This window comes from Pimephales promelas, chromosome 22 (assembly GCF_988280905.1).
Source record: "Pimephales promelas chromosome 22, fPimPro1.hap1.1, whole genome shotgun sequence".
In the NCBI taxonomy this organism is placed as follows: Eukaryota; Metazoa; Chordata; class Actinopteri; order Cypriniformes; family Leuciscidae; genus Pimephales; species Pimephales promelas.
In genome coordinates, this window is record NC_142790.1 from 3,824,165 (window position 1) to 3,837,632 (window position 13,468).

The window sequence follows — 13,468 nt, forward strand, 5'->3', positions numbered from 1 at the left end:
ATGTATTTATATACAGTATAATATAAATTATATATAAATCTATATACTGCATAAATATTTCTTAAATACATGCATGTGTGTGTATTTATATATATAAAATAATTATACACAGTGCACCCACATATATTATGTAAACACAAACTTTTATTTTGGATGCGATTATTCGTGATTAATCATTTGACAGCCCTAATTAATATATAACATATAATTAATATAATATAATATAAATGTTGGTTGGATCAAAGCTGGGTAAAGTATCGCTTCACTACTCAAAACAAAAAGTGAAAAATCCAAAGTTAATTGTGTTGCAGAAATGGCAATGCTGCAGTCTGATTTGTCTGTCAGAATATCCAATCCCGCCGTTTATAGATCTAGACCACTGCATCTTACTTTTGTTTCAGTGACACACACATAAAAAAAATCAATGCTATCAGGGGAGCACTATAGATCACTGTTTATTTCACACATCAACAGTTAGCAAAGACATTACACCAATGGCACTCTTCCAAAGACACGATTCGAAATAAATGGCGAAAATCCAGACATTCAGTGATTGCACTATTGTAAGAGAAGGGAGCAGGGAGACACACACACACACACACGCACGCACGCACATATACATGCCCCCTCATGCGCTCAAGTACACACGACGCTCTCATTTGATCGGTGAGTCCAGAATCTCCTGGTAATCTTGTCGGATGGCCCGGCCCACCCTGTAAAGCTTGAGCCCCGTCAGGACGAACACGCTGACCATGATAACCAGCGCTCCGAAGACGTCGTACATGGACGGGATCATTCTCAACACGATAAGCTGGAGAAACATGGCGACCACGATCTCCAGATGCTGCACGGTGCTGACCAGAGCGGGGTGGAACTTGTTGAGGGCGTAGTAGACACCCAGAAACGCCACGGTGGAGCAAATGCAGATTCCCGTGAGGTAGCCCCACGTCTCGCCGTCCAAGGGAATGATGGGTTCTTGCATGATGAACATAGTGGACGCCCCCCACACGGTCCCCGTCCAACCGAACGTGAAGAGCGCGGCCCACATGCTAACGCGCTCTTTAATGGCCCGGTACACGATCATAGACAGGGCGGCGGTCAAACCCGCCATTACAGTCATGGTGTACCCAAACGCTTCTTTCCAGAATCCCAACGGGGACTTTTCCTCGTCCGCGATGTTGGGGATCATCACGAGGCACAGTCCGAAGAGACTCCCTACGACCGTCACTACGTCCGTGTAGCCCAGGCGTTCATCCAAGAGCAAGAAGGCTAAGATGGCGCTGAAGACTGTAGTGGTCGCCCGCCACATGATGGTGCCGTTGCTCGGTGGAACGATGGCGAAGGACGTGTACGCGCACGTGATTGAGATGACGTTGCAAATGCCGTAGAAGAACAAACGCAGTCGGTAGCCCTTCGGTCCAAAGGGAGCTTCTTTATAGTAGAGGACCACCAGAACGGACAACACCTGGATCACCGAGCGGATGAAGATGAGCTCTAATGAGGGAACTTTGGAGCGGTCGGCCGCCAGGCGCGTGATGAGAGCCACGCATCCGTGAGCAAGAGCCGCCCCGAAAAGAGCGCCCCAGGTGACCCGCGACGCCAGGACCGAGGCCTCGCCGAAGCTCGCAAGCTGCCCGCCGACTCCCTTCTCTCTCTGGTCGACCTTGGGTCGGGAATCCATAGTGCCGAATAAAGTCCTGCCTTGCCCGCTTTCTGACACCAGTCTCTTGTTGGGGTTGTTGTCCATGAACGAGCTGAAGTCCTCGAAGGACGGAGCGTCATCGTACCCCTCGTCGCCCGGCTGGGGGAAATGCGTGGCGTATTTTACTGTGACGGTGTTGGGATGAATTTTAACCCTTTTTTTGGAGCCGTACTGCTGTGTTGCGGCGGACGGATCCATTTTCCTCAGCTACAGAAGAGCTGCGAAACACACAAACATCAGAGGATTAAAGGCGTTGAATGAAACTTATTCACTCTACTAAAGCATAAAAATACCATAATATGTTTGCATATGCAAAACATGCTTAGTTCACATACTATACCAGCCCGTTCTCATCCTTTAGCGTCACATAGAACGCTATATGACAAAACAACGCTATACTACGCACATGGCACCCGTTATCGTTAATATTCACGCGAACCCAAGGCGTCATAAATCCTTTAGCGTAATATGAGTCTACCCTACCCTACCCCACACCTAAACCGAACCATCACAGCGTATGTTATATTAACGATAACGGGTGCCATGTGCGTAGTATAGCGCCGTTTTGTCATATAGTGTTCTATGTGACGCTAAAGGATGAGAATGCGTTGCACATACTCGTTTCTCTGAAAAACACTTCTACAGCCGGTTATTTTACTTTGAAATGTGAGTTTCCAGGCTGGAATGTTTGTTTTTGTTTTGGTCTGTGATACTACTTTGCCAATTTGCCAATTTTCATTGACTACGTTTACATCAGACTGATCTCATGAAGTAGCGTGTGTATGAAACGCCAATTCGTATTTCCATTTTTGGCGTGCTATCAAGACGCATAATCGCCTTTCAGCGTGTTTATGAACCCCATTGACTTAACGTTATATAAATATATGACTTACCTCAACCCCGTCCCTAAACCTAACCGTCACTGGGGTTAATGGCATTTATGACTGTTCCCTTACCATCCTAGGAAAAAAAAAGATATGACTTACCTCAACCCCATCCCTAAACTTAACCGTCACTGGGGTTAATGGCATATATGACTGGAGATTTGACTGCGTGTACAGACACGCGGAATGACGCGGACGTTAATGGTGTAGACAAATACGCATACACGCGGATACACGCGGATAGCTCAAAATGCGTAGAGATAACACGCCACCTGACTCGAAAGTGGCGTATATGTTTACGGAAAAGTCATGATGTCATGTTGTTTACATGCAGCCAATAACCTGTTCAAAACCGGGATATTAGCAATAACCCGGTTGCGAACGGGCATGTAATCAATGGCAAAAACCCGAAAATGCTAATATCCCGGATTTTAAAAACCAGGATAATATACCTGGGGTACCCCTTTTCTAACCCGAATTTTTGGACATGTAAACGCGTATCGACATATCCCCATAGTGATTTGCGTTCTGCGCATGTTCTATTCGCAAGGAATCTTGGTCTTTTAGAGAAACTTCTCGCGTCAAGTATACCGGAAGTAAACATGGCGAGACACAGCACAGCCAGCATGACATCATGACTTTTGCGTAAACATACACGCCACTTTCGAGTCAAGTGGCGTGTTATCTCTACGCATTTTGAGCTATCCGCGTGTACGCGTGTATGTCTACGCCATTAACGTCCGAGTGATTCCGCGTGTCTGTACATGCCGTCAAATGTCCAGTCATAAATGCCATTAACCCCAGTGACGGTTAGGTTTAGGGACGGGGTTGAGGTAGGTCATATATTTATATATACAGTAATAACGTTAACTCAACGGCGTTCATAAACACGCTGAAAAGCGATTATGCGTCTTGATAGCGCGCCAAAAATGGAAATACGAATTGGTGTGTCATACACACGCTACTTCATGAGATCAGTCTGGCACAGCATACTTTTGGAGCAAGGTCAGTAACGTTAACAGCATCAAGGCCCAAACAAAGGCGATCGCTATCTGCCCCGAACTATTCATTATCCGCGTGCTGCTGCTGTTGTTGTTGTCTTTGGGTACAGGAAGAAGAATCGGAAATGACGCATATTGCTTCTTAAGGTTGTCCGTACGTCTAGACGCTAACTGCGTGTCGCCGTTTACATCGGGATATTGCAATTCCATGTATACAGGAGAAACTCTCTCTGCTTACGCATGTAAACGGGTTATTCCTAATGTTTCAGAAACCCGAATAGTGACCTTAACCCAACCATAACCAAAAAATTGGCTGCATGTAAACGTAGTCATTGTCCATTGTGCTCGTTGGTGTTGTGTGTTCTTAAACTGGCAACCCGTGTGAGTGCCGTCCAGTCTGAGAAATGAGCAAGAAAAAATCTCCGGTATTTTGAATTTGGACTGCAGTACCTATAGTTGAGGTACCTATAGACCACTAGTTGTCATTCTTACAGACTGCACCATTAAAGGGTAGGTTAATTATGATTTCACTTTTAAAACTTTAGCTAGTGTGTAATGTTGCTGTTTGAGCATAAACAACATCTGCAAAGTTACAATGCTCAAAGTTCAAAGCAAAGGGAGAGATTTGCTTTTAAAGAAATCGTTTTTTAAGGACTACAACAAACGGCTGATAGGGACTGCACGAGCTTCCTCCTGAGTTAGTGACATCACACTAACCCTAAAATTTACAGTAACCCCACCCCCACAGTCCATGTTGAGAAGAGGAAGAGCAGTTGTAGTCAAGCAGCTCTAACTGTAGCAACCGTCTTTTCACATGCAATAGAAAGTACAATACAAGCTATTTATGATTGATGTGACATGTGATTTGTGATTATCCTGACAGAATATGCTAATTGAAGATAGTTAACTCCACATCAGTTTTGTTTGTTTTCAAGCCAAGAGTTCAAAAGATAGCATCCATTAAATTATTTTAGAATAAAAGGTCTGAAAATATTTTAAATTTAAAGAACAATAAATTTGTGATGTGGCAGCGAGCTATGACGCACATGCGTGTTCTTTTTTTATTTCTTAGAGGTTGAATTCATATCAAAATCTGCCAAACTTCCCATACTACTTCTGAATAGGATTTCTACTTCATAAATTGTATGAAATTGTGTAAATAATGGTTCATATCACTCAAAACACATATGGAAATGGAGGCGCTCTTATATGGGCAGTACATGGAGTCTGGTTGTGTGTCTAGCTTGCAATGTGGTTTCACAGAAATGCAGAAGAGAATTTTACATAATTCATAACTCGTTGCTTCAATGGTCTCCTTTCTCTCTGCTTCTCTCTCTCTCTTTCTGCCCCGTGTGTAAAGCTATTTCTATATTTAAGTGCAGTAGCGCCTGCTCAGATAAGCAGAATTTGATTCAATGTGATGGGACGAAATTATATAACAGGGAAGGAAATAGATAGATGGATTTTCAACCTCAAATATAATTTTAGCATTAGGCTATTAAATAGACTAAATGCTGAAATATGATTTTACACGTAAAATACAAAACACGATATATGATTATGGATTTATTTCTGTGCATCACACATATTTTTTCACCCGATTGAAAGGAAATAACATTGCCAACAAGCAAAAGCCCCACCAGGGGGCAACAACATCAACAATATCCTGCTGATGAGAGCCCACCTATTATGCTCTTACCTCATAACTCGTAAAAATGACATATTATATGGTACAGCTATTCGTTATCATAAGGTATATCGTCCCCGTGGCACACCGTGAGACTGCAGACAGGAATGATCATGTTGAGGAAAGAAAGGATGATTTATTGCTGGTCTGACCGCCTTTGAACCTTTCTCTCTGATTTATGTAATAAATCTCCTGACTTATGATAAATAATATGCATTTATCATTGTTAAAATCAACAGTAAATAAAACAGTAAAGACAGAAGTAAAGAAAATATAAATAGCAATAGGAAATGTAAATAAAATATATTAGCCTACTCTATTTATTTCCTCCCCAAACGATCACTCATGCATGCTCGTATTATGATTTTATATTTATTTGCATGCAATTTCGTGCAAATACTCGAATTACAATTTTTGCACGCAGCTGCAAAAACTTGCTAAAAATAATTTCGGCATTTCACTATACGCTTTTAAACACTGTTGCGCAAAAAACGCACATGCACGCGTCATATTTCTTTTTCTCCTCCTGCAAATATCGCCAGCGCAAATGCGTTTCCACATTGCGCATCAAATGAATGAAATCAAGCGGTTTTTACTCACCACGCTTCTATTAAAGAAAGGATCCGGTGGCTTTAAAGCTCGTGGGAATTAAACATAAGCGTTTTAATTCACTGGCGTCAAGATATGGAGAATTGCGCTTGCCATGTCTCCATCCTTTCCTCATGGACGCGCTGGACGTCTCCAATGTGCGCGCATCTTCAACGCGACGCTCCACACACACATACACGCCCCCTGATGCGCGTGTTTCGGCTGGGGTGTCAGAGAGAGGCGATGCCCCCTTGTCTTCTGTCGGAAAGCAGAGGGAGGGTGGGGTGCACCATGTGAACACTGCTTCAACATAACATCATCATCTTCATCATTTTCATCGTCATATGATTTTCTCATCTCTTGTCTAACGTCGATTAATTGAACTGAATTTAATAAGCCTTCCCAGTGTCTACCTCAATTTGCTAATTTACACATGATTTAAATGTATTAGCCAATAAATAAAGAGACGCTTTTAACACTGATTTAACATCTTTTTAATTGCGGAGTTAAGCAACATTTCACACTTGTCATGAGGAATTAGGGTTAACATCTTTTGAATCGAGTAGAAGCGAGTAGATCCAGTCTGAGAAACGATGCACCGACTATATATGACCATGTTTCACAACACACGACCAATCATAAAAGCCCTCAATGCTTGCCTCATTAAATATTCATGAACTTTGTATATATTCACAGAAACGTTCGTGCATGGACATAAACTGTCCAATTAATTTCATTTCAATAAACTGTCCAATTTCTGTTGAATTTGTCTGTTAATTCTTAACATTAAACTGCTAAATTTCCGATTGATTTGGAGAATAATTTTGTAAATTGTTCGTAAAATGTCTGTGTAAATCATAAAGCCATTCTTTTGTGACGTGTCAAATTTCTGTGTAAAATGTAAATCAGTTTTGTGGTTCCTTTGCAGACATTTATATTATGAGTGATCCCAGAGAGAAGGTTTACTGCAGAGCCAATGCTAATATTTACAGTCTGCCTTTTATGTACTTTTTATTAAAGAGGGATTGGCCTGTTGATGAACTGCATTTGCACTCTTAGAAGAAAAGGTTCTGTATAGAACCTTAAAAGGTTCTATCAGCACTACGTATTTGGAACCCCTAAAAGGTTCTATACAGAAGACTTTTTAAGGATTCAATAATAAGAACCCTTTAAGGTTCTAAACAGGAAAAAGGTTCTATATGGAACTTTTGGGTTCATTCATTAACATTTGTTTTGTCCTTTCCGGATTAAATATTTTATATTATTGATAAACATCAAGACCCTAAAATGTATTTATGAATGGATGTGAATCATCACAAAATGCAAGATATGGGGGTTAGAAAATGTATATATTTATATTATTTTATAGTTAATCAATATCAAAAGAAGAGTGCCGTTTCAGTTTTTCTCCTCCAAAAATCAGCATGATTAAAATGTGATATTAAGTTTAATAAACAATCATTTAATAACAACTACAAAATGTTGCAGAATAATAAATGAATGAATAATAGCCTATAAAGAACCTTTGTGCCAAAAGGGTTCTTTCTTGTCATTATACTGTAGAACCTTTTTTTTTAGCACAAAAAGGTTCTTTGGAGTTGAGTAAAGAACCCTATGCTTCATATATAGAACCCCAATGAACCCTTTTTTCTAAGAGTGCTCTGATCAATGTTCTGAATCTGATCCGGACGTAGTGTTTGACAAAAAAACAACAACAATTTTCTCAGCTTTTTCTTTAAAACGTTTTCGTGTTAGGGTTAGCTCACCCACTTACAGTACTTACCCACATTCAAGTGTTGATAAAAAACAAAAAATAACATAAAACAAAACAATGCATATTTTTATTGTTTAAAAGCAGAGACTCTGTTGCTTCTTTAGATATATTGTATGTTCAGGCATTAATGCAACAAAATATTCTGGTAAATAAAAAAAGAATAAAAAAACACTGGCAGGGAAATAAAGTGTTAAAGGAATATTTCAAGTATAAAAAATAATAATACCTAAATAGGAATAATGAATTGAACAATTTAAGTTAAAAAATAATATATAAATAGTGACCTACGATGTTTTAAGTACAAAGTATACAACTAAACTAGCCTATATTTCAGAAAGTGTACTTTCATAAAACAAAAAAAAAAAAAATAATGTGCTTCAAGTATTTAACTAGTAAACTATAGTATACCTATAAGTTCACTTAAAAAAAAATAATGTGCTTCAAGTATTTAACTAGTAAACTATAGTATACCTATAAGTTCACTTTTAGTATAGTTTCAGTACAAACAAAAACATTTGCTAACTACTTGTGTACTACTTAAAGTAAACTTAAAAGTATACTTTTACACACTAAAAAGTGGGCCAATTTACTACCAAGAAATATTGAAATGGCAATCTTGACAAGTATACTATACCAGTACGAGTTCATTTACTACATAAAGTACTTAAAATATACTTGAACTTTACTTAAGTATTATATAAACTTGAAGTGTGCTCATTTGTGTAAGGGTCTGCATTATCGATCAGGTCCCCCTTCAAGTCTCTAGTTTATGGTATAGTTTCATCTGTGTTTTTGTTCACTGGGCTGACTGTTCAGATCATTTATCCTCAATATGAGCCATACAGTGCTTGCCTTTCTCTTGAGGAAAGCCCAGTGAGGAGAGGCATTATTCATCACGTCGTGAGAGCACCATTGAAGCTCAGACTGGTTGATGTACTAACTGGGACACTCCTCCTATGGGACACTCACTCCTCCGGATCCCTGCTTGCCCAGACACAACCGTCAGTCACATGGCTACCTCTGGTGGGATGTAATCCATAACTATACCTGACTGACTCCAGCATTTCCACATCATTCACAACACAAACGCTCGACTCAGCATCTCTGACCTTTATTTATTATTGCATTTGCCCAATACCATTGACTAAAGTGATGAATCATGCTAATATATTGATCGAAATGGATTGATTTGTCAGTTTAAGGTCAGGAGCTGTTTGTGGAAAGAAGTTTAGTATTGAATGTTTTCCCTTCAGAGATGAGTTTGTAATGGCTGAACTCGAACACAAGTTCACTCCTGGCTCTTCATAGTTGCTGTGTTTCAAACTTTGTGGACTTTTACGAGAAAAAGTTCCAGGAAAGGAGAGAGATTTTGTTTGGTGGATCAGAATAACTGGACACTAAAGTTTGTGTCTGGAAATTTTATTAGAGAGTAGATCTATCATTAATCTTGTAAAATATGTCAAAAATGAACAGTGAACCACTTTAAAGTAATATTGTGGGTTAAATACATTGTATAGGCATAGTATTGTGACAACTAAAAAATTATCAGCATTGAATAATAACGTACAAATCCATAAGTCTTTCTACCATCCAAAAGAGAAAAAAATAGCAGAATGTCTGAGCTGAGAATGAGTATGGAAACTGTTGAGCTTCAAATTTACCAAAAATAAATCATTTGTACTATAAAAAATATCCTGTTAGTTTCAGAACTCAAAACTTCTACTTAAGACTTCTAGATTATATATACACTCACCTAAAGGATTATTAGGAACACCATACTAATACTGTGTCTGACCCCCTTTCACCTTCAGAAGTGCCTTAATTCTACGTGGCATTGATTCAACGAGGCACTGAAAGCATTCTTTAGAAATGTTGGCCCATATTGATAGGATAGCATCTTGCAGTTGATGGAGATTTGTGGGATGAACATCCAGGGCACGAAGCTCCCGTTCCACCACATCCCAAAGATGCTCTATTGGGTTGAGATCTGGTGACTGTGGGGGCCATTTTAGTTCAGTGAACTCATTGACATGTTCAAGAAACCAGTTTGAAATGATTCAAGATTTGTGACATGGTGCATTATCCTGCTGGAAGTAGCCATCAGAGGATGGGGACATGGTGGACATAAAGGGATGGACATGGTCAGAAACAATGCTCAGGTAGGCCGTGGCATTTAAACGATGCCCAATTGGCACTAAGAAGCCTAAAGTGTGCCAAGAAAACATCCCCCACACCATTACACCACCACCACCAGCCTGCACAGTGGGAACAAGGCATGATGGATCCATGTTCTCATTCTGTTTACGCCAAATTCTGACTCTACCATCTGAATGTCTCAACAGAAATCCAGACTCATCAGACCAGGCAACATTTTTCCAGTCTTCAACTGTCCAATTTTGGCGAGTTCTTGCAAATTGTCGCCTCTTTTTCCTATTTGTAGTGGAGATGAGTGGTACCCGGTGGGGTCTTCTGCTGTTGTAGCCCATCCGCCTCAAGGTTGTGTGTGTTGTGTCTTCTTCACAAATGCTTTGCTGCATACCTCGGTTGTAACGAGTGGTTATTTCAGTCAAAGTTGCTCTTCTATCAGCTTGAATCAGTCGGCCCATTCTCCTCTGACCTCTCGCATCAACAAGGCATTTTCGCCGCCGCATACTGGATGTTTTTCCCTTTTCACCCCATTCTTTGTAAACCCTAGAAATGGTTGTGCGTGAAAATCCCATGTAACTGAGCAGATTGTGAAATACTCAGACACTAGCAACCATGCCACACTCAAAATTGCTTAAATCCCCTTTCTTTCCCATTCTGACATTCAGTTTGGAGTTCAGGAGATTGTCTTGACCAGGACCACACCCCTAAATGCATTGAAGCAACTGCTATGTGATTGGTTGATTAGATAATTGCATTAACGAGAAATTGAACAAGTGTTCCTAATAATCCTTTAGGTGAGTGTATGTACATTTCTTAATATTTAGACTGATGTTCAACCAGTATAACAAAAGGTGTTTATGAGAACAATTGCCAACTCTAGATTTAGATACTCTTTATGTAATTTCAAAATTACTTCTATTGTATTGTAACTCAGACACTGTATCTCAGAATAGACAGCTGTTCGGCCTGAGGAAATCTATATAGTTTAAAAAAAGAGCAAAGATTTTAGGCAGGAAAATGACCTCGTCCTACAATCAGCAAAGAATGACCAGAAATGAATCGTTTTCAACAGCTCAGATAGGCAGGCAATTGACCAGTCTATTAAATATCAACTTAGCCATTTAATACAACCATTTAAGTCCTGGCAGCCCGTCATGTCTCCCGTAATAATGACAATGCAGTTTGAAATGAGATGAAATGGCTATGGTGTTCTGTTCAGTGATACATGTCCTGAGATAAGTCATGTTCAGCGAATCGAAAACTGCAAGCGACTGCCACGCTAATACAGCCGCGCAAGATCAAAGACACGCTATCTGAGAACACTGAAGTTTGAGACGGTAAGAGATTCGGATTATTCAGATCCCTGCTTACTGTCACGCACTTTCATTTACCACAGAGGCAGGAAACCCAAAAACGGCACAATAACATTCTGACATGAAAACATGAGTTATTGCAACAAGTTGGTGTTACCTTAAATATCCATAATAAAGGCTAGATGTCTCGTCTGCGCTACTGGCCAATGGAGGTCGACGTCCGCACTGGCGGCCATCTTGTCACAGGCAGCTCGCTCACTTGTAACATTGTGTTTTAATGGTGCATGTACTTTTTAAATAACCATAACTTGCTCAATTTTCAACCAATTTTCAAACGGTTTGGTTTGTTATAAACGTCATAGATGTAGTTATGACTCTGTATTATTATGAATAGGTAAATAATCTTCCAGAATTTTAGCCACGTTAATAACGTTTGTAAGAAACCAAACCGTTTGTAAATCCGTCAAGATTTCAACGAGAAAAGAGTATCTGTGTTCGTGCTGATCACTCATCTTACATCAGGAACCACAGAGCCCGCCAGAAAGCTTGCCTGTGACAAGATGGCCGCCGGTGATGACGATAGAGACTCTGCCGTAAGCCTATATTATGGATATCTATGGGTGTTATTGTTAGTGGTTGCCAGAGCATTGGTACATGGTTGCTAAGGTGTTCAGGGAGGTTTTTAGTGTGTTGTTATGAGGTTGCTAAGCTGTGGTTACATTTACCATTGTGAAATCCCCGTGCTAACTCTAGTAATTTCAATAGAAATCCTTTTTTGGTGGTGGAGAAAAACTTCCCCATGCAGATTTCGCTTGTGTTTATGTTGGCTTTGAAAATTCGCCACTTTGACCAACAGAAGTCATGCAAGTGACTTATGTGTGAGCTGTGCTTTATACACATTGATAGCCTATTGACAATAGACCCCATCTTCAGTCTATGAGATTTTATAAATTGCTTTTCCATCTACCAGGTGAAAATTATCAGATCACTTTAAAAAGCACACAATGTATTTGACAAAACCTGGATGCCGGTATGAATAATATGTCAAATTGTGTGGTTTGCTGAGGAGAGGTATGTGCAAAGCAAAGCGACTTTAAGGCAAGCATGGTTAGCATGAAACAAGTGTAACGCCTGCTAATACTGCGGTGCCAGGGAAAGAGACCAGAGGCCATTTTTTTTAATTGATATCAATGGAGGAAAGGCTTCACTACGCAGAATAAACTGCTTTTGTGAGAAAATGGCTTATCATTTGATGAATTGACAGGTCGTCGGCTAATCATTCATGTTGGAGATACTGTACAAGACAAGTCAAGGACAATTGCTCGACAGTTAGGATTCAGTTTACGCCACTTCTTGGTGTCCGCAAACGGGGATTGACTGTCGCACAACTCAATGACGTCAAGGTTGTAATGTGATTGGTTATTAAGGAACACAAAATCCTTGTTATCCATTACACTTTCTCCACTGATAGAGCCATCTCTCCCAATAAAAAAAACATCTCTGGTGTTCAGATCACGACACTTCTGTCTAGATTGGTTTCGAGGGTTCAGGCTTTCATGCTCTGTGTTTTGTCTGTTGTTGTGTCTGTGAGCTCATTGGCTGAGTGTTGTCATGATTTGATTGTTTCTATGAGCCATGTGCCCCGATGTTTACTGTCCAACCCAGCCCTTGTTACATGTTCAGTTGCTCTACCTGCTCTCGATTCAGTGTTAATAATCAAAGTGTTCTATTCTATTCTATTCTATTCTATTCTATTCTATTCTGCTCTGCAGGTGTGTTTTGGATACAGATTGTTCCCTCTATGGTAGTTTTTTTTTTTTATGAATAAAAAGCCCATTGCTCTGCACCTCATCCCTTTACCCAAATCTTGACAGTTGGTTGCAGTTAAAAATAAAACTTTAGAAGTTTAGAAGTATATTGTAACATATAAAAGTTTCCAAATAAACATATCTTTTTTGGGCTGAGCATTTAAAATATAGGTTACACTTTATTTCGATAGTCACTTTGGACGTTCTACTAATTATAAGTAACTTTTCAACTACACGTCAACTAACTCTCATTAGAGTAGTAGTATATTATAGTAGACTGTCAGTAGACTGTTAGGTTATGGTTAGGTGTTAGGGTTCAGGTTAGGAGAATAGGTTTACTTGTAGTCGCCAAGTTACTTATAGTCAGTTGAATGTCTGTTGGGGGACCAACAAAATAAAGTGTTAGCAGATATTAAGCTGACAGTTTTCTAATCCTCTAATGACAGTTATTTGACATGTAGTTGAAAAGTTACTTATAGTTAGTAGAATGTCTACAGTGGACTATCGAAATAAAGTGTTACCAAAATTTATTTTATTTATCAGGCTAACATGTCAAACTAGTT

At 39.7% G+C, this 13,468-nt stretch overlaps 1 protein-coding gene across 1 annotated transcript; it reads right to left on the minus strand.

Annotated features, from left to right (window-relative positions):
- Nucleotides 1-439: 439 nt before the first annotated feature.
- Nucleotides 440-6,214, minus strand: slc35g2b (solute carrier family 35 member G2b). The gene is made up of 2 exons (XM_039667448.2): nt 5,875-6,214; nt 440-1,920 (listed from the first exon to the last, which is right to left on the minus strand). The coding sequence occupies exon 2, from the start codon at nt 1,898-1,900 to the stop codon at nt 656-658; it is 1,245 nt and encodes a 414-aa protein (XP_039523382.1). The 5' UTR covers nt 1,901-1,920; nt 5,875-6,214; the 3' UTR covers nt 440-655.
- Between the last annotated feature and the right edge of the window lie 7,254 nt (nt 6,215-13,468).

What these genes read in the sequence shown, in the direction of transcription:
- slc35g2b (XM_039667448.2), bottom strand. Translation starts at nt 1,900, where the DNA reads ATGGATCCGTCCGCCGCAACACAGCAGTACGGCTCCAAAAAAAGGGTT.